At 38.4% G+C, this 25,842-nt stretch overlaps 1 protein-coding gene across 1 annotated transcript in view; it reads right to left on the bottom strand.

Annotated features, from left to right (window-relative positions):
- vipr1b (vasoactive intestinal peptide receptor 1b) overlaps positions 1–25,842 on the bottom strand; it is a 131,042-nt gene that overhangs the window by 87,107 nt on the left and 18,093 nt on the right. Inside the window, exons 2-3 of the mRNA XM_017717465.2 lie at positions 4,351–4,441; positions 1,715–1,828 (exon numbers count right to left, since the gene is read on the bottom strand). Coding sequence (XP_017572954.1) covers positions 1,715–1,828; positions 4,351–4,441 — 205 coding nt within the window. The remainder of the gene's footprint in view (positions 1–1,714; positions 1,829–4,350; positions 4,442–25,842) is intronic.

The following is a 25,842-nucleotide window of genomic DNA, read 5'->3' on the forward strand; positions in this document are numbered from 1 at the left end:
CAATGCTTATCAATCAGTTCTGGTCCTGCCCTAAACTAAATTCCTTTTGGACACTTTTAATCGACTGTATATCAAAGGCATTTAATAAAACTACTTAACCAGATCCATTACTTGCTATTTTTGGACCAATGGTAGTAAATTCATCTATTAATAAACATGAAGGCCAAGCCATTTCCCTCTGTACGTTACTGGCCAACTGCCAATATCCAGCAGTGACTTAGGGATCTGGGAGATGTGCTGCATACAAAGAGACCTCGCTATGAGTTTACTGATAGACAAAATATCTTTGTGAAAACATGCCAACCCCTACTCGAGAAATGAGGAGCTGACTGATTAGGGTCGCGTCTAGATCGACGCACTCAAATGTAATATTTTACTGTATTTTAATTAAACATATATTGAAATACACTGTACATCATGAAGGCTGTTGATGTTTTTAGCATCCCTTATGCTGTTTTTTCCCCTGCACTTTTTCCTCTTATTGTCATTTAGTGTGTAAACTTTTCTTTATGGACTTCCAATGAAGGGGGGTGGGAGGGCTAGGTGGACAGGGTTGCCCTTTGAAGAAAAGAAAAATGGAAACAACACTTTAATTGTACACTGTATAACTTGCATCTGTCCTTCAATAAAAAGATGATTTTAAAAAGAGACAAAAGCAGCCTTTATGACAACTAATTTGTGTTGTAATAGATATTATATGTTTGTGTAGATTTATGTCAGTTAAATGCTATAACACCAATTAAGAACCCTTTTTTTGTAATAGTGAGTACATGACTATTGTCTTTTTTGCTTGTTCGCTCTATTATCCAAACAAATAAAGCTAGCAAAAGGTAGATGTGCAGGGCCAGATGTGATCTCACACCAAGAATCACATCTGAGGACAACCTAAACTTTTGGTGCAAAATCCACCACTAACACAGGTACAACCCCAATATCCCACCCCACAAATTCTTCTACTCCGTGCTATTTTAACATCCAGAGTACAATCAATAACACAAGCAAAACAGGCTAGCTAAGTGTTTCCTGCACACACCACTTTTATACTAACATATATTACATCCAGCAGGCTTATTTGTCCATCAGACAATGTTGATGAAACACACCACCACCCCTACTCTGAGCTCCTTCACAAGGTGTTGGATTTGTTTAGAAATTTTACGCTGTTTGTTCCTACCCTAGTAGGTCTACATCCCCAGCAACAGTCAGCCCAAATTTTTCAAGGTTGTCTCTAGATTTTCTCATTATGAGGTCAAGTCTAGCCCTGTGAGACTGCAGAAAGTCGATACACAGTGCTAAGCTGATAAAAGATCAAACATTTACAGTACACTGTTAGACAGCACACAGTTCCTCATTAAACCATGCCAACCACTAGCTTACAGAAACAAGTCAAATTGAATTTGAAATCCTAACGGACCATTACAGAGAGTTATACTACATTGTTCTCCCAGCAGGCCAGGCAAGTTCTCTCCCAGAAATCAAACGACAAAACACCCACTTCAAACATTCCTGTTACGTAATTTAACGCAAGAGCACCAGCTTTTAAAAACTGTTTTAGAAATTTAAACTTTGTTCTAAGCCACATACTCAGCCATAAATATCACACAATCACACAGTTGTGGTGCAGGCTGAGGTAAAACAAGAATCGATAAGAAGTTTTCAACTGTGTTTTGAAAAACACCTACTCATTTTTTCCACATACTTGTTTTGTGCTTACCTTCACTATGATGCTCACTGAAGTAGCTGAAATAATTTGGACAAGGAATCACCACCATTTCCCCAACTCTGGCTGAAGGCCAGCAAGCAATGATGTCCCACATGCCTTTGCAGCCTGTTGACAAAGTATACACCCAATTACAATAACAGAATAATACCATAATAAATTCCATGAACAATTACTCGTCATATTACGATCCTGATTAAACATATTTCCTTATGCTTCTGAAAGCACTATTTTAATCAGTGTGAAAGGTGCAAAAACAGTAAAGGAACAAATCATTTTTCCTCCATGATACAGCAAAGCTAAATGAACTATTTTTGTGGGGTCGGTAACACCATTAGCAAACAAAGCCATTGACTCACTGCTCCTATAAATAATCTTCTAAACCCTCATAACTTTTTTGCTTTTTGTTTATTCATTCATAAAACATTATAGTGAAAAAAAGAAATGGTCCAAAATGACTCAGAATAAAATCGTGTTACAGTATTATACATTTATGTTGAAGAGGATTTATACAAAAAAATATTAAATAATATTCAATAATTAAAATATCTGAAAACAGAAAAGCTATTAAAATATTTGACACATTTACCACTTTTATGAACTCACATTTTCATAGAAAAATTAACTTCCTAGCTTGTCACCAGTAATGCGCAGTTGCCAGGGACTGTGATTTGGTACGACGGCATTTTAGGGCCACTGTTAATAAAAATAAAAATAGTACACTTCAAGAACCAAGTTGTAACATTTTGAGAAAAAAGTAATATTTCAAGAAAAAACTTGTACAGTATGATATTGCAAGAATAAGGTAATATTTAGAGAATAAAGTTGTAATGTTTTGAGAAAAAGTTGTACAGTATGATTTTGCAAAAATAAAATTTTAATATTTTGAGAATGAAGTCGTAATATGAAAATAAAGTCGTTTTGAGAATAAACTCACAGACGCTGAGAATGATAATCAAAATGATTGATTCACAAAGAGACAGGAATGAATGGACATTAGTGCGCCACAGCAGTTGAGACCCCACTGCATTATAGCAGAACCCCAGTCGTTAGCCCACATCCTCCAAATATCATGGCTTTTTCAGCAAAATATTACAACTTTTTTTTTCAAAATATTATGACTTTATTCTCAAAATAGTATGACTATCACAGTCTCCACTCTACTTCATCCCAAACGTGTTCTATAGGGTTGAGGTCAGGACTCTGTGCAGGCCAGTCAAGCTCTTCCAAACCAAACTTGCTCATGGAACTTGTTTTGTACATTGGTGCGCAACAGGAAGGGGCCGTCCCCAAACTATTCCCACAAAGTTGGGAGCATGAAATTGTCCAAAATCTCTTGGCCTGCTGAAGCTTTAAGAGTTCCTTTCACTGGAACTAAGGGGCCGAGGCCAACTCCTGAAAATATTTAATTGCTTAAATGTTTCTGTGTGATTCAAATGTGTATATGAATTAAACTCCAGGCCTTTTTTCAACAGAAAGATCAGCATTACAAATTCTGCATTATTAGGTTAAACATACAACAGTATGCCTAATTAGAGTTTTGGGGGGACTTTTTTAAGCCTAGCTAACTTATGTTACCTTCATAGGCATCACTCAATGTTGCTTACTACTTTCTCTGCCTTTGCAGGCTGCTTGATTGGGTTACAAGTTTCACACTTGAGTTTAAATATTTATTTTTCTGAACATCATTGCAATTTTAAAGAGATTATTTTCAATAAACTATTTTTTGCCAGAAAAATGAGCACACCCATATAATGCAGAACTCACAAGTTCTGCTTTATAAGGTAAAAATTCTCAACACAATGCTGTTTTGATGACAATGTTGAATAATGTAAGAAGTTATTAAAATTCCAGGTCTTGCACTCTTTTAAATTGTGATTTATATATAAAAACTAATCATTCAGCACTACATAGAAAGTTTAATTATTCAAGATACTATTAAATAGAATATTCAAAAACGATAATATTTAATAAATACAGACCTACTCTTACAAAGTTGCCATCTCAATGACATGTTAGAATCATTATATTTTGCCTATGCAAGAACGTTGTTTCAGTTGCTTACATGTAATGGCTTTGGCAGATGAACTTCAAAGTAAGCCCTGAAGCTAACTGTCAACCACAGCTGAGTGGACATTAGCAAGAAAGTGTGCTTTGTAGTGTCTTTTTGTGAGAAGGTTTGTAAATCCCGGGGCTACACTGGAACGGTGAAGGAATTATGTGGAGCTTGCCTCACGCTGGCTTGTCAATGTACCTTTTCAGCCCAAAGGATGAGTCAGAAAAGGATAACCTATTTCATAGTTCAAAGGAGCTTGCAGACGACCATTTGTATGAACATTCAGAGCCCTTGAAGACTCTGTGGAGGCTTGGAAAGCATACAAGTTGTTTTTTTTTCATTAACCTACCTGTATTGTGTCAGGGCCTTGAAAGCAATCTATTATAACACTAAAGACACACACTCATCTAGCTGGATATTGGTAGTCTGCCGTCTAATACAGCCACAGAGCTATACATCTAATACAGTGCGGTAAAATAAATCTAACATCAAATCTCACTGATATTCACTCTTTCTGATGGAAACACAGCCTAGACCTTCCCAAAGTAAAGTTTGAAAGTTTTGTGAATGTTACCTGATGTGACATTTCCAGCCGTTTTGTTTTCACATCTTTCCCTCTCCAGCTCGATTTCATTGACCACATCGCACATCTGAACTGAGCCAGTCTGTGGAGGAGAGAGCAGGAAAATGTTAGTCTTTATCATCAATTCCACATGACACTGCATACTGTAACCTTTTGATTGATATTGACTCTTTTTAGTATAATGCATTTACAGATTTTTTTCATTTAGCTTCATTGAGCCTGCACACAAACTTTCATACAACTTTGTCTTCACACACTGAGCATGATTTATTTGTGCAGCTTATTCTGAGGTCAATAAATGAATTCTTTAATTCATTATTTTATTTGCCCCTGCGATGGACTGGCGACCTGTCCAGGGTGTATCCTGCCTTCCGCCCGAAGACTGCTGGGATAGGCTCCAGCACCCCCCCGCGACCCTGACGGAGAAGCGGCTTGGAAAATGGATGGATGGATGGATTATTTTATTTGTCTTGTGCTTGATTTTTGTAAACTTGATCTCACTTGACCAATCGCTATTGTCTTTGGTGTTGTCTTGGTACCAACATAGAGTAGTTTTTTTCCCAGCAACTAGAACTTGACAAAAGCAGTTCAAAGCGACTGTGAACACCCAGGCTACACGTGAACGCACTTAACAGCCAAATTTGGGCGCAACTGAATTTACATGAGGTACTGGGGTAATTTCCTGTTTTACAGGTGCTGATTTTATTTTGGTCCAGATCAGAGAAAATTACAAGCTGAATTAACTACTGTTTTTCACTAAACCCAGTGCTCCTCTTATAGTTTTAGTCCTGTCTGGATGCACAAATCTGATTTACCAGGCAGATGTTGCTTCACATGAGAAAAAAGGTTACTCCCTGTATTAAGTGTCCTAGCACACATCCATAATAAATACTTCCCAAATTGTGAAATGGTGGATGCTTTGGAAAAGTCTCCCAGCCATGCACTTGTTCTGAGCGGTAAAATGTAATCTCCATGCTCTCTACACTAAGACACCAAGACACCATTACCAGGAGGAGAAAGAAATTAAACAAATCAGAAAAGCAAGATCCCATGGGCTGATTAAATGACAGCTACTGGAACAAAGCAGCCAGATGCAAGAATTTCATCACTCAAATGATGCGTCATTTTTTTTTACAGACATCCCCTTGATAGTCTAATCCAATCCAAGCAGGGCTATAGTTTCAGCTCCTGAATGAAGTGGTGTGCTTTTTTCAGTGGCACAGGTTGTTAAGTGAGAATCAAAGGGTATACAGCCCTTGAAGACATTCTGCCCATTTGTGTTCGGTGTGAAACAGCCTTAAGAGTATAGGCTACTACAGGGTCGCACAATATGGACAAAATACCACACTGTAATGGTACTGCTACATATCATGACTGCAACATGATTTGCCGCATATTAAAAATACATTACTGAACAAATGTGACATGGTTAAAGATTGTATTGCATTATTTTTGACTAAAATAATGTGTGTGTCACCACAGAAACTCATCCAGAACATATGAGTTATGGACACAATTCTAAGGGCACTGTACAATAATTTGTTAACCCGTAGGTGATGATATGAGTACGGTATAATGTTATATAAATGATCATGTCATTAGTAGCTCTGTGAAACAGGTTGGAGAGCTGAGGAGATATGTATGATCTGATTGTGACAAAATATTATTGCAGTTCTATACATAATTACCTTTGAATAGTGTAGCAAAACAGAAGTAACCACTTCAACTTCTTTTTTAGACTTTGCATCAACATGTGACTTCATAGATCAGATCACATTTGGATTTCACTTGATTGCATGAAAAGCCAAGCATAAACAAACCCAGTATGCATTGTGATCAGATTACAATCAGATCAATCAAACCACATTCATAGGTGGTCAGAGACAGATCTTGACCAGGTGAGAGAATAAACTATAATATTAAAGATGGAGGATTCGTTATGCTGAACTTATGCTGATACCAAGTGCCTTCTTGCCCTCTGGGTCAACGCAAGTGTCCAACAGGTCGCAGGTAGTAACAGGTGAGAAGCCATGTTTACAGTAGATTACCGGACGTAAAAAGGTAAACTTGCATACATCTGGTCACATTGGTGAAGCATTTTAGTTAAAAGTGTACAATGAATCTGGCCGAAGTATATCCAGATCAGGTATGTAAGTAACCAATTATCCAATAAGTGACAAATAAACAATTGTTTGACCCATGCTGTCATGAATTTAATTTATTTAATTTTATTTCCAATAAATTACCGTTCCTATCTGAACCGGCAGGTTTGTTATTCATGCTGATTGGTTTTGAGTTGTATGCATGAGGGTACCATAGGCAACTGATCAGCTAAAAACCACAGAGTTTGGGATCACTTTTTGAGAGAGATTGAGAGGACAACAAGCGATAAAATAGATGTGATGCACAGCAAGGTAACGAAATCACATATGGCTGGGTAAAATTAGACAGAAGAGTATGGTAAACAGTGATGGCTAGTAATGAGTTTTAAATATAACTTTAGAACTTAGCCCATCATTGTATATTCATGTCATTTTGTCAGCTTTTACACTTTTGGTGCAAAAACCATGAGCATGATAACGGTTCAGCCCCTCAGCTTAAACAAAATTGGGATCTCAGACAGGGGCTACAGTTTTGTCCATTTACTTCATTTACAGGTGGATGTCTGGCCCACTTATCAGTACAATGTTCCACAGTCCTTTTCAATTCCCCAGTGCATATTTGCACATTCAAGTCTTTTACACCAACTTCAAGCATGGATCAGCCAGTCAGATTTCAGAACCGGGACTATCTGTTCTATAATCAATATTTTGATTGATCGTGTCCTTGATTTTAAGCTTGCGACTTCACTAAATGCATGTTAATGCAATGTGTAAACAAGCTCTTGGGGGTAAAGAACATCTGTAGCCGCAGCCTTCTGAGGGCAATGTTGTGAAAATTCTTAATGAGCGATGTATTTTCCAGGCCTAGGCTCTGTGCACTACTCTTAGCCTACAACATCATTATCACACAGCCACAGCCTTTATCACTCTGATGAAATTCTGCAGCAACTGTTTGGCTGATTATACGTTGATGTAAAAAAAAAAAAAAAACACAACAAATAAGAGCGAAAACACAACTAATGGCAGTTGTTCAGCTTTGAATATACTTTGTGCATCATAAAAGAAAAAACTCCACAGATTCATTACTAGAAGAAATACTGAGACATGATGATATTCGATTGTAACCAATGACGCAAATCTGTAGAGATTTTACCAAGCGCCGAATAAGCTATTTACTTAGTGGCTTGAATATTGTTCATGATGTTCATAAAAACAGGGAAAAAAATAACAATGTTTTGTACACAGAAGTTCCTAGGCATGTTCATCCTTCATCTAATTCTCTTTCCTCTGTGAATTCCCGCTTTCTTAAATTAGTTTCATTCCTGCACAAAATGACTTAATTTCTTCTGTAATATCAGTGTGAAATTGGGCTCATATGAGGGTTTTTTGTGGAATTCCATAACAACAGATTCCTAAAAGCTCAGCACAAAATGCAGCATCTCTGTTGAAATGTAGCGATGATCCTATGCCTGTAAATGAGCAAGGGAGAGGAAAACAGGGACTGTCTACTAATGTCAGCCGCTGATGACAAACACAGACTGACAGCTGCTGTCAGAGAGCCTGTGGGTCAATGAGGATGTGTAAGACCAAGAAAGAACTTGAGAATGTCAGTGTGTGGGCAGACAGAGAGAGAAAGAGAGAGAGAGAGAGAGAGAGAGAGAGAGAGAGAGAGAGAGAGAGAGAGAGAGAGAGAGAGAGAGAGCAGTTCAGTCATTCAGCACACAGCTATTGAATTTACAGTTAATTTAAGGAACATAGTGTCACTGTCACAGGAAAACTAAAGCTGCTATGATTGATTAAATAATAAATTACCATAATAAATTAAAATGAAGATTTGGCAGGGAATTGGCAGTTTAAGGTCCACTGCTCTCTCTTACCCTATGAAACAGGAGGAACAAACTAATTTATATACGTTTTTGCCACGTTTTATTAAGACTGCATGATATTTTTAGCATTATTGTGATTAGTTTCTGTGATGGACAGGTCATTGAGGGCTATAATGACACAACTGATTAAATTACCTCACATGAGCAGCGAGTGACCTAATTAGATTTCCTGGAACAAAACATTAAGCCCATTTCACACCAGGCCCGGTAACCACACCACTCCTTTATTAATCAACGTAGCCTTCCACAGGGGCACCATGTCACACAGTGCCATGGTGCTAAGGGACGTATGAAGTGCAGAAATACACTTACACTACGGCAATATTACAATATAGTAATAGTATTAAATGCAGTATTCCTGCTATAATGTTAAGTCTGTTAAATCAGCAAATCCTGTTTTAATTCTTTAACAAGGTGACAGAAATCCTCTAGTGCCTTGAGTTAATGTGGTGGACGTCACAGAGTCATCAAACCCCATGTAATTAAAAAATCAAAGAAAAACGTGTGAAGTCAAAACCCTGATAATTGAATTTGCGTAGACCTTAAAAAGACCAGCCCCCCCCCCCCGCCGAAACACATAGTGTAACTAGCAGAAAATTAAACCTTGCTCTACTCAATGTAAGGTCACTAAATAACAAAACCCTGCTGATGCGAGATCTTATTAAGGAGAATAAGCTAGATTTTATGTTTCTGTCAGAAAAATGGCTTAGTGACGATGGCACAGCAACTCTACTTAAAGCTGCTCCTGAAAAGTACAGATTTTATGCATACAGTAAGACAGGGCAGATGAGGAGGGCAGATATTCTTATAATAGTGACTTTATCTGTAAAAGTACCTCTATTGGTGAATTCATGGCTTTTGAGTACATTGCAATCAACCTTTTTAATGATACACCTTTGTTAATAATTGTAATAAACAGACCTCCAAAGCAAAATAGTCAATTTATGTCAGAAATTGTGGAATTATTGTAAGCAGCGTCCACAAACTACGATAAGATCCTTCTGTCTGGGGACTTTATCTTACATATTAGTCCTTCAGTTAGTAATTCATTAGAATTCATTACACTTCTAGAGACATTTGATTTGAAGCAGCACGTGGGCAGCTCTAACCACAAGCTAGGTCACATCTTGGAGCTGGTTATCACTAAAGGTTTAAACACAAAGGTGTCTCAAATCTCGGATATTTTCATATCAGATCACTTCTGTATTTTCTTTCAAATCAACTTAGACCTGAAGAAGAAGAAAGTACCTGAAAGTTACTTTAAACAACGGTACATTGACTCAGAAACAGCTGAGAAGTTTAAAACTGTTTATAATAGTTCAGCGAATACACAGACAACTCCATCCTGTAATGATCTAGTGTCCGATCTAAGTGCTAGATTATGGGAAAGCCTTGACCTTCTTGCCCCAGGAAGAAGGAAGGAAAACTAAACTGCAGGTACACTATGATATTCTCAAAGATCAGATCTCAGTCTAATAATGCTATGAAAATATCCAGACAGTCATATCTCTCCAGTGTAATCAATAGACACAAAAATAATACCAAAATCCCATTTGCCACCATAGACCAACTATCCATCCATTCTCTAAGCCGCTTCCATCAGGGTCGTGGGTGCTGGAGCCTATCCCAGCAGTCTTTGGGCGGAAGGCAGGATACACCCTGGACAGGTCACCAGTCCATCGCAGGTCACCAGTCCATCGCAGGGCAGACAGACACAGACAGTCACTCACACCTAGGGGCAATTTAGCATGTCCAATTGGCCTGACTGCATGTCTTTGGACTGTGGGAGGAAACCGGAGAACCCGGAGGAAACCCACGCAGACACAGAACATGCAAACTCCACACAGAGAGGACCCTGGTCGCCCGGCCAGGGAATCGAACCCAGGCCCTCCTTGCTGTGAGGCGACGGCGCTACCCACCATGCCATAGACCAGCTAATTAACCCTAATTTGTCTGCTAGTGTGTTTCATGATGATTTATCTTCTAAAATCTGTGAAGAATTTGCAATTCATTTCCAAAATAAAATAGACCTGATATGACAGAGTGTAGCTCAGCAGACTCAAACAAGCTCCAATAATGTTTCTGATAAGCCAGCTACATCAGTAATGACATCTTTTTCTGTTAACAACTATGAAGACCTCACAACTATTTAAAAAAAACTAAGTACATCCACACGTGATCTTGACCATGTCCCTACTTAATTCCTTAAGATGGTGCACAATGATGTTTTAACTACTGTAAATTATTCTCTGTCAACAGGTGTTTTTCCAGATGCTTTTAAAACTGAACTGGTGAAGCCTTTGCTAAAAAGAGTAGCATGGATCCTTCCATACTAAATAATGTTAGACCAATTTCAAACCTGCCTTTTCTAAGTAAAGTCTTAGAAAAAGTTGATTTCAAACTAAATACGTATCTAATATCAAACAATTTATATGAGAAGTTTCAGTCAGGTTTTCGTTCCAACCATAGCACAGAGACAGCACTGATTTGCATTATGACTGACCTCAGGCTCAGCACAGAATGATGCACAAAATCCTTCTATTTAAGTTTTATTAGATCTTAATGCAGCCTTTGATACCGCTGATCACAAGAATTTACTCCAACGTCTTGAATGTTGGGTCATTCTAAGTTTTAGAATGGCTTAAATCATATTTAAGTAATAGGCAGTTCATGGTTTGACTTGGAAATCATTCATCAAATCTATTTGCCATTTCTTGTGGAGTCCCCCAAGGTTCAGTCTTGGGGCCTTTGCTTTTCTCTTTGTACATGCTACCTCTTGTTGATGTTATTAGGAAGCATAGTATACATTTTCATAGCTATGCTGACGACACCCAGCTATACATTTCTATACCTTCTGGAGATCAAGACTATGTAGACAGACTAACCAGCTGTGTGTCAGATATTTCTCAGTGGATGTCACAAAATTTTCTACAATTAAATCATGAAAAAAACTGAATTACTGATCATTGGCACAAAAACTCAGAGAAAAATGACTTTACCTTCTTATACCAAACATGAAGTACAAGCCTGGCTGTGCTCTTAGACTCTGAGCTCTGTTTTACCCCACATGTAAACATGGTCACTAAAGTAGCTTTTTATCACTCAAGAAATATCACTAAGGTTTGATCTTTTCTATCTCAGAATGATGTAGAGAAACTTGCTCATGCATTTGTTACAAGCAGACTTGACTACTGTAATGTTCTTCTTACTGGACTTACTGGAAAACTATACATCCCTTACAACTCATACAAAATGCAGCAGCATGCATCCTAACAAAAACAAAATAGAGACATCACATCACTCCAGTTTTGAAAGAGCTGCACTGACTGCCTGTATCATTCAGGATAGATTTCAAGGTTCTGCTATTAGTCTTTAAAGCTCAAAACAACCTAGCACCTGCTTACATCACAGAGTGTCTGTCTGTTTATGTTCCAGCACGTAATCTAAGACCTGCAGATAGTGGCCTTCTATAAATACCCTCTGTAAAATACAGAAACATGGAGAGGCCTCTTCTGTTATTATGCTTCTAAACTGTGGAACTAAATTCCACCTTTTATTAGACAGTCAAGCTCAGTGCTCACTTTTAAGAAGCACCTAAACACGTATCTCTTTAAACTCGCATTTAATTAAAACTGAATGTCTTGTGGTGTTTATCTTGTAATTTAATCTACTTCTTTTTCTTTTGATTCTAATAAAAAATTATAATAAAAATCTCTTTTGTAGCTATGTTTTATCATCTGTCTGTAAAGCACTGTGAGCTGCCACCGGCATGAAAAGTGCTATATAAATAAAATTATTGCTATTAATTATTATTATTATAATATATGTATATATATATATATATATATATATATATATATATATATATATATATATATATATATATATATATATTATAATGCATATTAACATAAACTGTTAAACTGGTATACATAGTATTCTAACACAACAAAACAGAACAAGAACAGCCGAACCATGAAAACAATATGAAGGCTTCCGTTGAGTAGCTGTTACGAAAGAGCTTCGCCATCCAGCTGCCCCAAATTCACAAACGCATAAAACACACCACTACATTTCGGCATGAATTCAGCCGCAGCATGAAACTGCATGTATAATAAAGCACAGGATGGGGCATCAGGCATGCAAGCATTCATATTCCACTCCAGCGGGAGATGCCACATGCTCTTTATTCTATCATTCTGACCTTGTCCTGAGGTCCAGAGACAGGGGCTAGAAGCGGAAACATTGCAACTATGGGAGCAATAAGTGGCAAATGTATGATGCCAGTACATACAACTTTTGGTCAGTCATGTCTACATGTAAAGACATACAGCTTTGGAATGTCCTGCAGTTAGAAATCAAAACACAAAATGAAGCTCGATTTCTTTTCTATTGAAGTGAAACGCTGGTTTAAACAAAAGCAAATCTGTGAAATCATCAATATGTACTTAAATCCGCAAGCTTAATCATAAGTGATCAGTGATGAACACGTATCCCTAATTCTACTTATCCACAAATGATAGTATGACTTGTTCAATGTGTCTACTGTATAGTCTCTTTCATTTGCTTTATTTCTTTCTAAAAGGCTGACAAGGGACAGGGCCTAACAAGAGACAGGGTTTGCAAATTAGGTTACATACATTACATGAGCTGCATTTTATGAAACAATGTTTATCTGTATGGTCAATGTTCAATAAAAAGAAAATCAAGAATAGGTCATGAAGAAAGAGAGATACTGCTCAATTTCCACAACTCTGAGCCAGATGTGCAAAAGTGAGAAGGTACAGCGCAGTATGAGCTTTGATGTGATTGCAATGAGTCTAAAATGAGCATTCATTTTATTAAGGCTGTTGCTAATCACGTAAATGGAACCAACTAACTGCTACGCTTTTGAGGTGCAGGGTTTCAAGTTTACAGCCAAACTGCAGCAAACAGAATGTTTGCTGGAAAAAAAAACTGAGGTAGCTGTCTGAAGCTGTGGATCAAAAAAACTAAAAAAAAAACATCATACAGCTCAGCCTAATAACAATAGTAAGCTACCACAACTTTGTAATGGGCAAGATTATAAAATTGTGAATTATAAATGAATAATAATCATTTTTATTTATATATCACTTTTCATGCCGGTAGCAGCTCAAAGGGCTTTACAGACAGATGATAAAAAAACAATTATACAAGAAATTTTAAGAATTTTGAATCATAAGAAGATGACACAGACGAAATTAAAAGATAAACACCATGAGATGCCAAGTTTTAATGAAATGCTTAGTTAAAGAGATTCATTTGTAGATGCTTCTTAAAAGTGAGCACTGAGCTTGACTGTCTAATAAAAGGTGGAATTGAACTGTTCATATGAGTGGAGATTTGGCAGCTGTACCCATTTACCTAAAAAAGAGTCAACATTCCCACAGTGACCTGCACACAAGATGCTGTGAGGATGATGTAGCATCTGGTAGTGACCTCCATTAAATGTTCTGCGTGACTGAGTAAGACATTCTTGGGCAGCACGTATGTTCAGACTGCCTAAGACGGTGCAGTACTGAGGGTCAGTTTATAATATCCTTAAGCAGTGGCTGCAGTCAGCACCTCACATTCTTTCTAGAATAACCATCTTGCTTCAGTGGGCAGTATGTCCTAAAACAATTATGAAAGCAGATAAACACTGACACTTCATAAGAAACTCTTGTACCATCATTTTGTTCATGTTTTTATTGTTTTAAGTCCTTGCCTTGCACTGTGTAACCTTTACACAACAAACAGACCAAAAATGACTACATAATTTAAAGTTAAGAAAGTTTTTTTTTTAACAACTCACAATTAACAACAACAAATGCTTGATCATTCTGCAAGATCACCCTAAAAACAAGACTTGAAGTGGATTTATTCACACCGGCTGTGCTAGACACCAATCTGAGATCCATCAAAACGTTATTAAGCTATTGCCTAAGCTATTGCCTAAGCTATTGCCTAAGCTATTGCCTAAGCTATTGCTATGCTCAAGTATTTTGGATAGCTGCATACTTCAAGTTCAAACCGCCATGGTTTACCAATCTTTTATCACAAATTCTGCACTGAACGTTCATCACCTCATAGTGTAAAGTGCTAACACATGTTTTTCAGGCTTCTTTGCTCTTTTAGCTTTAATGGTTGCACGGAAAGCCATGCAGTTTGTAGCATTCTGAGAAGAGGTGATGTGGATGCCTGGCATGGATTTACAATACATTCAAATAAACCAGCTATAATTATTACTATTTTTTTTTACATTTTATATATATTAACAATAACTTTTTTTCAAAGGCCTTTATTCTAAAATGCGTTCTGGTTCAGGATGCACTTTTTGGCTTAAAAGCAAAGCTTCTAAATGCTAAATACAGAGACGAATATCAACATAACAGATAAAAACTCAACAACAGTGTCTCCTCAGGAGCCTGAACTGGAACACTGTTGCATCTATATGAGATATGAACTGCAATTTGAACATACAAGGAAATCTCTGGTTTATTATCCTCTGAGACAGTAACAGTATACAGGTGAGGAACCGTGACATGCAAATTCTATTTTATTCCACAGAATCTTTCTTGTTTTATTGTCATGTGGTTAAACATACACCAGACAAGGTCAGTAAACATTATCTGAAACAGAGTGCTATGCTGCTGTGAGCCCTGGAGATGCTATTAATAAAATATGTGGAGAATCTTTACTGATGGGATGTTTATAGTTTATAATTTGCTTGGATGTGGATAAGGCAGTGATAATTTGGCAGCTGATTAGCAAACCTGTCACATTCTTTCCACTTATAACTACACCTAATGACTGAAGCACATTCCACACCGTGCTTCTTCTGCATCGGTGCTTTTGTCAGGTGTAGCCACCCTGGCTGCGTGTAAAAGCAGCTCAGACGGGGGGGAGATCGCTGACACATACCTGACAAAGTCAGTGCAGTCCGTTCCACACGTTCATGTTTATGCTCAGATAATTTGCAGGGGTTCAGCTATGTAAATGGAAGCAGAGTGTGTACAGTAAGCCAGCCCTGTGTTTTAGTATGGTCCAGCTCATTTCCAAAGATAGCAGCACATAATCCGGGTCTTAGCGCCACCGGAGACTACGACACAGACCTCAGACCCTAAAGCCAGAGCAAACTAGTTACTGGAAACTTTGTGCATGCCAAATGGGGAGATTTAATATTACTTTTTTTTTTCATTTTTAACCTTGTTTCTCTACAATAGACAAGGTAGAAAAAAGATGCAGTGCTTACACAACCACTTTGATGAAAGAGCACAGTTGACGCTGCTTATCTGCCCACTATAATGGTGAAAAGGGTTGTTTTTTTTCTTTATTTAAGCCATACAGCCTTGCATTTACAAGCAGCACAGCTCAAGAAGACACTTAATACACCATATCTTTCATTGTAGAGTGCTATTTAGACTTGCCTCTGGTCTTAAATGTTTTTAATTATTATACAAACCACTCTGCTCAACCCACAACCACAGCCTCTACCCAGAACACTTACGCCCTGTAAATTAAGCACTCATTCACATTAAAACTTAATAAACGTGCATGTAGAAAGGAGCAAGAAATGACACTGACTGTGGATCTCCATTGCAAACATATCATTAGGGGCCATGGGCCATATTTAAATTGACACTTTACACTTGCAGGCACCTAATGTACATTAGTAACCACAAACATGTAGCCTATAGAGGAAAGACATATCTCAAGTGAGAATATAGTAAATCACTACATAGAGTATATCCTAAATATGAACCCCAGACATTTTGCTCAAACTGTACCAATGATCATTATTCAGCACCAACAACAGTTACATTATCTGAGTAAAAATCTACTGAATATCTATTTTTCTGGACAGCAAGTGTTTATATGCTCATAAAAATATATAACATCACTATAAATACAAACATTATGTCATTCCTCAAGTGGATTCGGACTACGTCGGAATATCACATGCATGAGCAACTTCCCTCAGATTTGGAGTCCAAAACGGACTCCATTGCCCACAATCCCTCGAGAGATCACATGACTTTGGACAACTGCTGGCGCACCTATCAGCGCTTACAATACCGTGCACCTGTGTTTGTAGTCATATGACTCATTTAGCCTAGTATTTAAGCCTGGGCTTTATTCATAGTCATGAGGTATTGCTTCTTTCTGAACATACTGAGTGTTTACTAATCTGTTTGTTACTGTCTGTTATGACCCGTCTTTCATTTTTCTGACCTTGTTTTTTGCTTGACCCTTTTTGTACTTTTGCCGGCTGGTTTTTGGATCTGTGTTTTTTACCTTTTTGGCTTGTTTCTTCAACCACGATTTCTGCTCACTCCCTTGGTTTCGGCTGCCTCGTGTTATGATCATTTCGGTGATTCTCTGGTGCTTTTTGGTTACGACCCACGTGTGTTTTTTGACCACGCCTTTGTTGAACGTTAATAAAACCCTGTTTGCATTTTTCATCCGCGAGCGTCTGAATTCTGTCGCACCGTCACACATTAGTACAATGAGTAGGGATTTTACATTTGTTTAACCCTTTCCAAAACTCTTCTCAGCAGTCAGCGTCAGAATCCAATACCTGATCTACTTAATGCTTCATTATATTAAATCAAGTGTGCTGATGTCAGAATGTAATAAATCCATGTAATGGCTGAGAACCAATCTGGAACCAATCTTGAACTTTGTAGTTCCAACTAGCTCACAAAGTATCAACTATTTTTTTTAGATTTTTTACTTTTTTCATGTTCATTTGCAATTATTCTACTGATATCTGATGTTTTTACTGGCAAAAAAATCTGCCAAGGTAAATGGTTTTAAATAATCTGCATAGGTAAAATTATAAGCAGGCTGTATGCACTTAAATTCAGCTCATTTAGATCCCATTCATTTTTAAAATTTTTGAATCCCAGCTTACAGCTCAGCTGAACAGGAAAAAGATAAGCAATGAGAAGGGCTGGAAAAACCAAACTGTTCACAGCACTATTTCTATTACAATACATTTGGCATGATTCAAAATATATTCAAATTCATCACAGTATTTGCCCAATCTAGATCTCTGGTCTTCTCTAGACTTAAATTACATTACAGGCGTGACTATTTTCATACGCACTAGACTCAAGCTCGGGTTTATCTTCTAATAAGTGATAAGTTATAGTGAATTTTGCACACTCTCATGCATTTTCTCTCTTCTATGCTCTCTCTCTTTCTCATGTGTGCTCTCTTGCTATCTTCATTTAGTCGTGTTCAGAATATTTTCAGAGTTTGAGGTGTGGGTCAATGCGCCCCCTGACGTGTTAGGTGGAGGAAAGGTCACAGCGGATCTTTTTTCTTGCTTCTCCTGCACATGAAATGTGTTAAGCATTCCTGCAAGCTGCACCAATAACGAGAGCTGAACCAGAAAAAATACTGAGAATAAACACGGTTAGTGTATTGCAAATGTGTAAAATTCCAGTTTATCTTAACAGGGCATTGTCTGTTACTCAACTCAAGCACTCTCTAACAAAGCACAGTAAACTCTGTGCTACTGCGCTTGAGAAGGTTGGGGTCAGAATCAGGTTTCAAATTTATCAGTATCAGTCGCGTCTAGTCAGGTGAGCTCTCAAACTCTCAGGTACAGATCAGGTTCCTGCTTCGATTTCATATCAAAACTTGTTACTGAGAGTCCACAGGCTGCCTAACACAGTCCACAGGCTGCCATTCATCTAGGCAGTAAGGAAGACAATGCAGACATTCAGAGATGCCACTTGAAATGCAAGCTTCAGCAGATTTAGCTAATGGCATGACTCTAAATTCACAGCAAAACACTCATGATGACATATACAAAATGGTGCCATGGAAGCAAGTCGGGCTTAAGTCCACTTTCTTTAACACGTTTTATACATCTGATGCATTCCAAAATGCTGTATATTTATTTTTGGATTTATATTTAATTTTTGGACATAAATTTTGGAAATATTAACAGTTGATGTATAATGTAAAATGGATGTTTCTTTCTCTAATAAAGGTGGTACTAATCATAATATAGCACTGATATAAAATTCACTGTCTATAATGCATTTTGGAACAAACTCTTCATTTGTAGCCATGTAGCATCACAGGTTAGATATAATTACGCTGAGCACTTCAATGAATGTCAAAGAATGTAGATCCAAGGTCCACCAGAGTGTCCAGAGATTAAAATTTTTAACTAATTTAAATATGTTAATTTTGTGCTCAATTTCTATTTACTGGGTTTAGAGCATTGAAAAAAATATCAATTACTTTTTTTTTCAACATGCTAAATGAAACAAATTAACAGTAATTGTACAATAAAAGGCACAAAAGCATGTTCTCCATGAAGGATGTGTTTCTCATTTTCACTTTTTTGTACTTTCACTTGGAAAGCTAACAAAAAGTGTAATTTGACCACAGGATCCTAAACATTAGCATTCTCCTATATATACTGATGCATGAAAAAACATGAAAAAATATATGTGAACATATAAAATATATTTCATATAAGAATATTTTAGTTTAGAGAACATTTCTATGGATGTACAAAGAAATATGTCAAATGCAAATGTAAAGAACCTTTTAAAAGTTCACAAAACCTCCATATAACATACGGGTTCTATACCAACTAAAGATATTGTTTCTAGAACCGCACACCCAAAGCATAAGTCATTAAAAAGCCTTTGTATTTAACACTGTATTTACTGGAGCTGATAGTAGCCCACAACCTTCATATGTTAATGCAGACAGGAGTGATAACAGTAACTGACAGCAGATTCATTGCTGATTTATCTGGTCCACAGAAACATCTGCTGACTTCTGGGATGAGCATGTCCGATACGGTCAATCTGAAAGTGGATATCAGGCCTGCCCACCTCCACTCAATTAGAGTGAGCGTTCACAGGATGAGTTTATAACACACATCCTCCAGCAAACAGTGATAAACAGCCAGCTGCCAGGCAGACGGCCCCCTCTACCCACTCCGCTGTCCACAAGGGTTGATTTAGCCGCTGCAGAAGCGCCTTACTCTTCCACGCTGTCAGTTTGACACGCTTGCAATTGACTTGAGAGACATCAAACGAGACAGTCCCCCAAGAGAGCCATGAGGACCTGGAGTCTTGAAATAAGCCCTTGGCATGTTCTTTTCACCCGGCCCTGTTATTTCACCACAGGGGAGCTTCACGAGAGCAACATATGCCATCCAGATGGGTGAGCTGCACTATTTATCACCTGCAAGAGCTGCAAGGTCTGATCAGTTTGGCATTAAGAGTGGGGATGGCAAAAATATAACATCTCAACTAGGCTGTGTTCAGAATATGGATACAGCAATATATTGTGGAAAAGTTTGTAAAGGCCGTATCGCTATTTATGAATATTTTTCTACGGTCCATCTATGGAGTGATACATCACAGTCTCAGGCCCTTGTGCATGCAATAAGCCGTGGACCAGCTGGTACTAAAGTGCAAATGAGTAATATTTTCCAAATTCCAGCAGTGTTTAATGGATGGAGAACAAATGACTGAAGTTGGTTTCTTATTTGAATTTCCGATTCATCCTTAAAATGGTGCAGCACTTACATACTGTAACTGCAGCACCATTTAAGGTGGAATGAAAAATACAAAAAAGCCTGTGAATAAGAAGCCAATTTCAGCCTTGTTGAAATTCAGATGTGAAACAATATTTAGCACTGTTTTGGCAACATTTTACACAATAAAAGTATAAAAAAGATTTTAGATTTGCTTTGTTGGTTAAAAATGGTTCATGAAGGGACAACACAGAAAAGTAATCTAGTGATAACCTACTGTGGCATGCGCCTGCCCCCCAGGCCAGGCTGATGACGGCCGAGAGACCCAGCAAAAAGACGGGGCCCGAGCACTCAGCGGCAACGCACCTCAGCGAGGACGCCGGGGAGAGAGGCACAAGTGTGGAGGGGGCGGAGCGCAAAGCCCGAGTTCCCCGGACAGACGCGAGGCACGAAAGTGGCAGTGGGAGGAGGAGGACGAGGACAGTGGTCCCAACCGTGAAAGGCACCATTGCAAGGAGCGAGTCCTGAGCTCCACGGCCTGGGCCCCGCCCCCTGTTTTGCAGCGAGGCTGCTACATTCGACCCAGGCGGCTGAGCTGCAGAGCGGGGAGCTCTAATTCCCTCTTGGCTCTGGTGCTCACGCTGCCCTTAATGAGAGCCAGATGAGAATCAGCTGGCGGGGCCCAGGCGGCGGAGCTCGGGACTCGCTCTTTGCACTGGTGCCTTTCACGGTTGGCAACAGCATCCTGGTCAGCCTCCTCCCGCCGCCACTCTTCTACCAGGTCTCTCGGCCGCCATCATCGGGGCCCAAATTTTGCTTATACCATTTTTTTATATTTGGTGATTACTACTACCTCAGAACCAACTCTGGAATTATTTATTCTTTATTCTTGTATTTTGTAAAGAATTTTAAGATGAGCATTGAGAAAATGTCATCATTGTTCCAAACCATCTCTGCATAGTTTGTTAGCCCCTTTTTACCCTGTTCTTCAGTGGTCAGGACCCCCATGGACCCTCACATAGCAGATACTATTTGGATGATGTATCATTTGCAGCACTGCAGTAACACTGATGTGGTGTGTTGGATACAGCAGTGCTGCTGGACTGAGAATAGTCCACCAACCAAAAATATCCAGCCAACAGCGTCCTGTGGGCAGTGTCCTGTAACCACTGATGAAGGACTAGAGGATGACCAAAACAAACTGTGCTGCAGAAGATGAGCTCAGTCTGACAAGGTAGGATTGACTAACAGAGTGGACAGTGAGTGTTTAAAAACTCCAGCAGCACTGCTGTTTGTATAAATGTACTACTCTGTAATGTGTTGTGTTATATGTCATTATATTCAGTATTGTGTGTGGTCCCCTGGTTAAGTTAGAGTTTGGATTCAAGTGGTGCTGTTATCCAGATTGGACATCTCATCTCTATGCTGTAGGTGAGTGCCCATTTCGAAGCAAACCCTAAAACCAGTAGGTTATCCTCCTCTTGTTGATGGAACAGAGGGGAAGGCCACATTACTGTGTTTAGGCCTGTATTGTGGCCTGTTGCCGTAAGCCCATGGCAGGAAAAAAGTCTACCATTTCATTGTCAGAGTGGACGAACAGTTGTATAAACATATAGACTCATCTAGTTTGGACAAATACTATCCAACGAAAGTGCCTGTTCATTCAGATAAAATATGGTCCCTAGATGAAAAGCTAAATGTGTCATTCTTGCAAACAAGTAGAGAGCAAACTCGCCGAGCATGTCGTAATGCATGCTGCCTCCAAGGCAAAATAGGCTTGTGGAAGTATAAACATAAAGAACAGTTTGATGCTTTGAAATAAGTCTTGAACAACTTTGTCTGATACAGTGTCTTCCCGGAAAGCTGAGGGTTGAGTTTCAGAAACAACTGAAGCTGTGTTTAAAAGCCCAAAGTAGTGCTGACCTCTGCCCTGTACTGGGGTCTGCGCAAGTTTTATGGTAGTCCTGTGTTGTCATGGTGGCATTAGGCGTCATCAAGCAGCTCATGGGGCAAGGTCTTACAGTTTTGATTTTTTTATAAAAAATATGAAGATTCAACTGGTATCTGTTAATGTTATTTGCAGTCATTTGGTGCAATTGGAATATAATTCAGCTGATTGTGACTGTGAAACACTGGTTTCTAGTTCTGTGCAAAGTATGTATGCAAAACGCCTTTGCCAAATACTAATGTCGTGGTAAACGCTAATGGTCCAGTATGACGACAGACGACACACAGGGTGGGCTGTCACAAAGCAGTATGTAGAAATAGCTATAGGGCAAGATGGAGGCAGATGATCCGCTATGGCGACCCCTAAAGGGAGCAGCCGAAAGAAGAAGAAGAAGAAGAAGAAGAGCAGACCTGAGACAGGGATGAAGTAACAGGACATTAGGACATCGTCCACACCAAACTCTCTCATCCATGTCTTTATAGACCTTGCTTTGTGCACTGGTGCGCAGTCATGTTGGAACAGGAAGGGGCCGTCTCCAAACTGTTCCCACAAAGTTGGGAGCATGAAATTGTCCAAAATCTCTTGGTCTGCTGAAGCATTAAAAGTTCCTTTCACTGAAACTAAGGGGCCGAGTCCAAGTCATGATAACCCAACACCATAACAACACAACAACATGCTAGGAACAGTAGTGAGAAAAATTGTTAAACAGAAATATAAAAATGATATAAAATTGTGAATTGTGTCAAATGAATGAGGCTGTATTACAGAATACAAAGGAACATGACAAATACCATGCTGAATTGTAGTTGCAGTCTGGAATGACAATGAAGATTCAACTGGCATCAACAGTTTATGCAACAGTTAGCTCCAGCCTTGCAAGCTGATTGGTTGAGAGGAGCCTTCTAACCGTGCTGATATTTCGCCTTACCAGTCACAAACACTGTATTACTCCGCTAAGGTGCTGTTGCTAAGCAACGACTTTGATGGGAGATGCTCGAGTTATTTGAACGTTCTTATTTCTTACTAGAAGAAACAGAAAATGGATACTTTCAGGATTACACTTGACCAACAGACTCTGGTCAGACTCTGAAGATGAGACTACACTAAATTCCCAAACTGTCAGTTAGTCTGTGTAATGAGCTGGAGGACGAACTGCCGGCTGTGCAGTGTGTGGGTGGAGCTCATTACTCGGACGTAGCAACAAGCTGCTTGTTAAGGAATGATAATTTGGTGGAAGGAATTGCTAACATTAAAACATATTAAACGCTGCGTCCATGGCCAAATTTATTAATTTCTTACTTTATTTATTTAACTGTTGTATAAAAGCAATAGAACACTCGATGTTGTTTGTTATCATGCAGAACAGTATGCCTGTGGTGATCTGTGACCAAATCACAGCCGTGATGTTATTTCACAGTGTAATAGAGGAGGAAAAAGAACATGATATACAGCTGCTCAGTTCACTACTGTCTTGTCTTATTTTAAATATTTTCTTTTGTGATTTAAAAGTAAACTGAACAAGGTAATTGTGTTTTAGCCCCCTCCCCAAGGTCTGCCTGTTGGGGGACTGTTGCTTAATCCAAGTTAAATATCAAGCAAGCTAAATTTGGGGTCTGTCTTATCACCCGGTAAACATAAAACAATTTAACACATATTTTAACATAAAAAAAAAACAGCAAGACTCCATCGGCGCAGCTCAATTGAAATTGTTCTCCATTAAGTGCTTGAAAAAAAAGGAACTATTATGACAATCTGCCCTTATCTCTGATGTAGTCAGTCACAAGATTTGTTTGATGTCCAAATTTGTTTCTTCAGTTTTACACTAGGCTAATGTAGCTGAGATGTAATGGAATCTTATAGCCGCTAACAATCAGCATCTGCATGTCTAAGTGATCAAACGTGTCTCGACCCACATGAAATTGTTAAGAAACCTCAAAAAAGCAGTTACAGAAACTATATCACATACTGTTAGCTATGAACATGTGGTTAGGATAGCGTAGTGGTTAACACCTTTGCCTTCTATGCTGTAGACTGGGGTTCAATCCCCACCTGGGCAAGCAACCAACACTATACCAATAAGAGTCACACAGGCCTACCTGTGCAAAAAAAAAAAAAACCATCAAATTGTAAGTCTCTCTGGATAAGAGTGTCAGCCAAATGTCGTAAATGTAAACATTGACAACAGTATGTATGCCACATACCTTTTAGGGATGCACAATGAAATCGGAATCATATTGGTATCAGCAGATATTTGCTTTTTTTAAAATCTGGTTTGACTGACACTCAAACCGATTTTTGATGACACATTAATTGTATGCCAGAAGAGCACTGTTAACATTTAGGCGATGCTGGATGTGCTAAAGCAGTACAGCTAAAATACATCCCACAGCACCACGCACACAAGCAAACCATGCATCTACTCAGGTAGGTAGCTCTGTACACACAGCTCTAGGTAGGATGTTCTAAAGCTTAAATCTCAACAGAAAAAAACATAACCACCATTACAACTATGAAGCTGAAGTTGGCTTCTTATTCGCAGGTTCTTCTTTTAATTTTCCCATTCCACCTTAAATTAGTTACATTCTGGCGCCCAAGGAACGGGCAGGGGGAGCTGATAAAGGTAGGCTTAAGGTCGGGTGAAGTTGCTTTCAGTTTTTCAGAAATCTTTTTATCCACAACTCCAAAGTTCAGTCTTAGACGCTGGTGGCATTTTCTGCTTCACACAATCCAAGTAATCCAAAACACACTGTACTGTTTATCTGATGGGGAGTTTGGTGGTTTATCAGGTCTTGTACGGTTGTTAAAGATTCAGAGAAAATGAGACACTTATCTTCCTTTGACTCTTCAATTGTAAATTATACAAATATCCTCAGTAATATCTCCTGAAATATTAATAATTTTTTTTTATTTACATATTTAAAGTGTTTTTAAATATAAACTTTCTTGGAAAATGTCTTAACCTATTTGCCCAAAAATAGTGTCAGTAGTTTCGCACTGGGGGGTTAATACTGTTTTATGAGGAATTATAATTTAACTAACAAAACGCTGGTGTGTTTCAGATGGGAACATTCACCTTCATTGATCGCAAACATCATAATAGAAAAGTATACCACCATTAAATGCGTCTACTGTTAAGATGAAAGGACAAATAGGTTGCATATGCAACAGTGGGACGTATTTCAGATAAAATCATTTTCATTTCCTATCTGCTCACAAACCAATCATTTCAAAAAACACAAAGTTCCACATCACTGCTCAACTGAGTCTCTGAAATTACCACACATTTGATTTATCTGTAGAGTGACTTGTGGATGCTGCATTGTGTGCTGTAATATTATCTATTCTCTTATGAATTTAATAAAAGGAAACATTCTAATCTTACATCAAGTAAGTGCAAGTATGCTAAAAGCCAGCACTTTCTGTAAATATTGGAACTTCAGACACAACATGGGGAAATTTATTAGAAAAGCTCTGCTACTGTTATTCCTTCAAGAAGAAATGTTAGTCATTAGTTATCTTTATCTATGTGTCTGATCACTCACACCGAGGTATGCACAAATTGGTATAGCTCTGCTACTGTTATTCTTTCAGGAAAAAAAAAGACAGACATTAGTTATATTTATCACTGTCCCTAATCTCTTAAACTGGAGTATCATTTGCAAATTCTTGGCCTTATCAGCAGGCTTGCTGCATGCAGCTTTCACTAACATTTGTCTGCCACTATCAAGCAGGACAAACAGCGATAAATTTTATTAATGGCTATAAACAGTCTCTTCTTTATCTTGGAGTACAGAAATGAAGTACGCACCTGGTACACACTTACAGGGAATTTCAAAACAGCAGAGCAGCAGGCCTGATTTAACCAGCTCTAGACACATGGGTCAAAGTAGGGGTGGGAAATATGATGACTTAATTCTATCTTTGTAAATTCACTATCACAATATGCTTCACTGAGTATATAATGGGCATCATTAGTACTTCTGATCACATAAAAATGAAAGGTGCCTTTCACACAACAACGAAATGCAA

The sequence above is a fragment of the Pygocentrus nattereri genome, chromosome 24, assembly GCF_015220715.1.
Source record: "Pygocentrus nattereri isolate fPygNat1 chromosome 24, fPygNat1.pri, whole genome shotgun sequence".
Classification (NCBI taxonomy): Eukaryota; Metazoa; Chordata; class Actinopteri; order Characiformes; family Serrasalmidae; genus Pygocentrus; species Pygocentrus nattereri.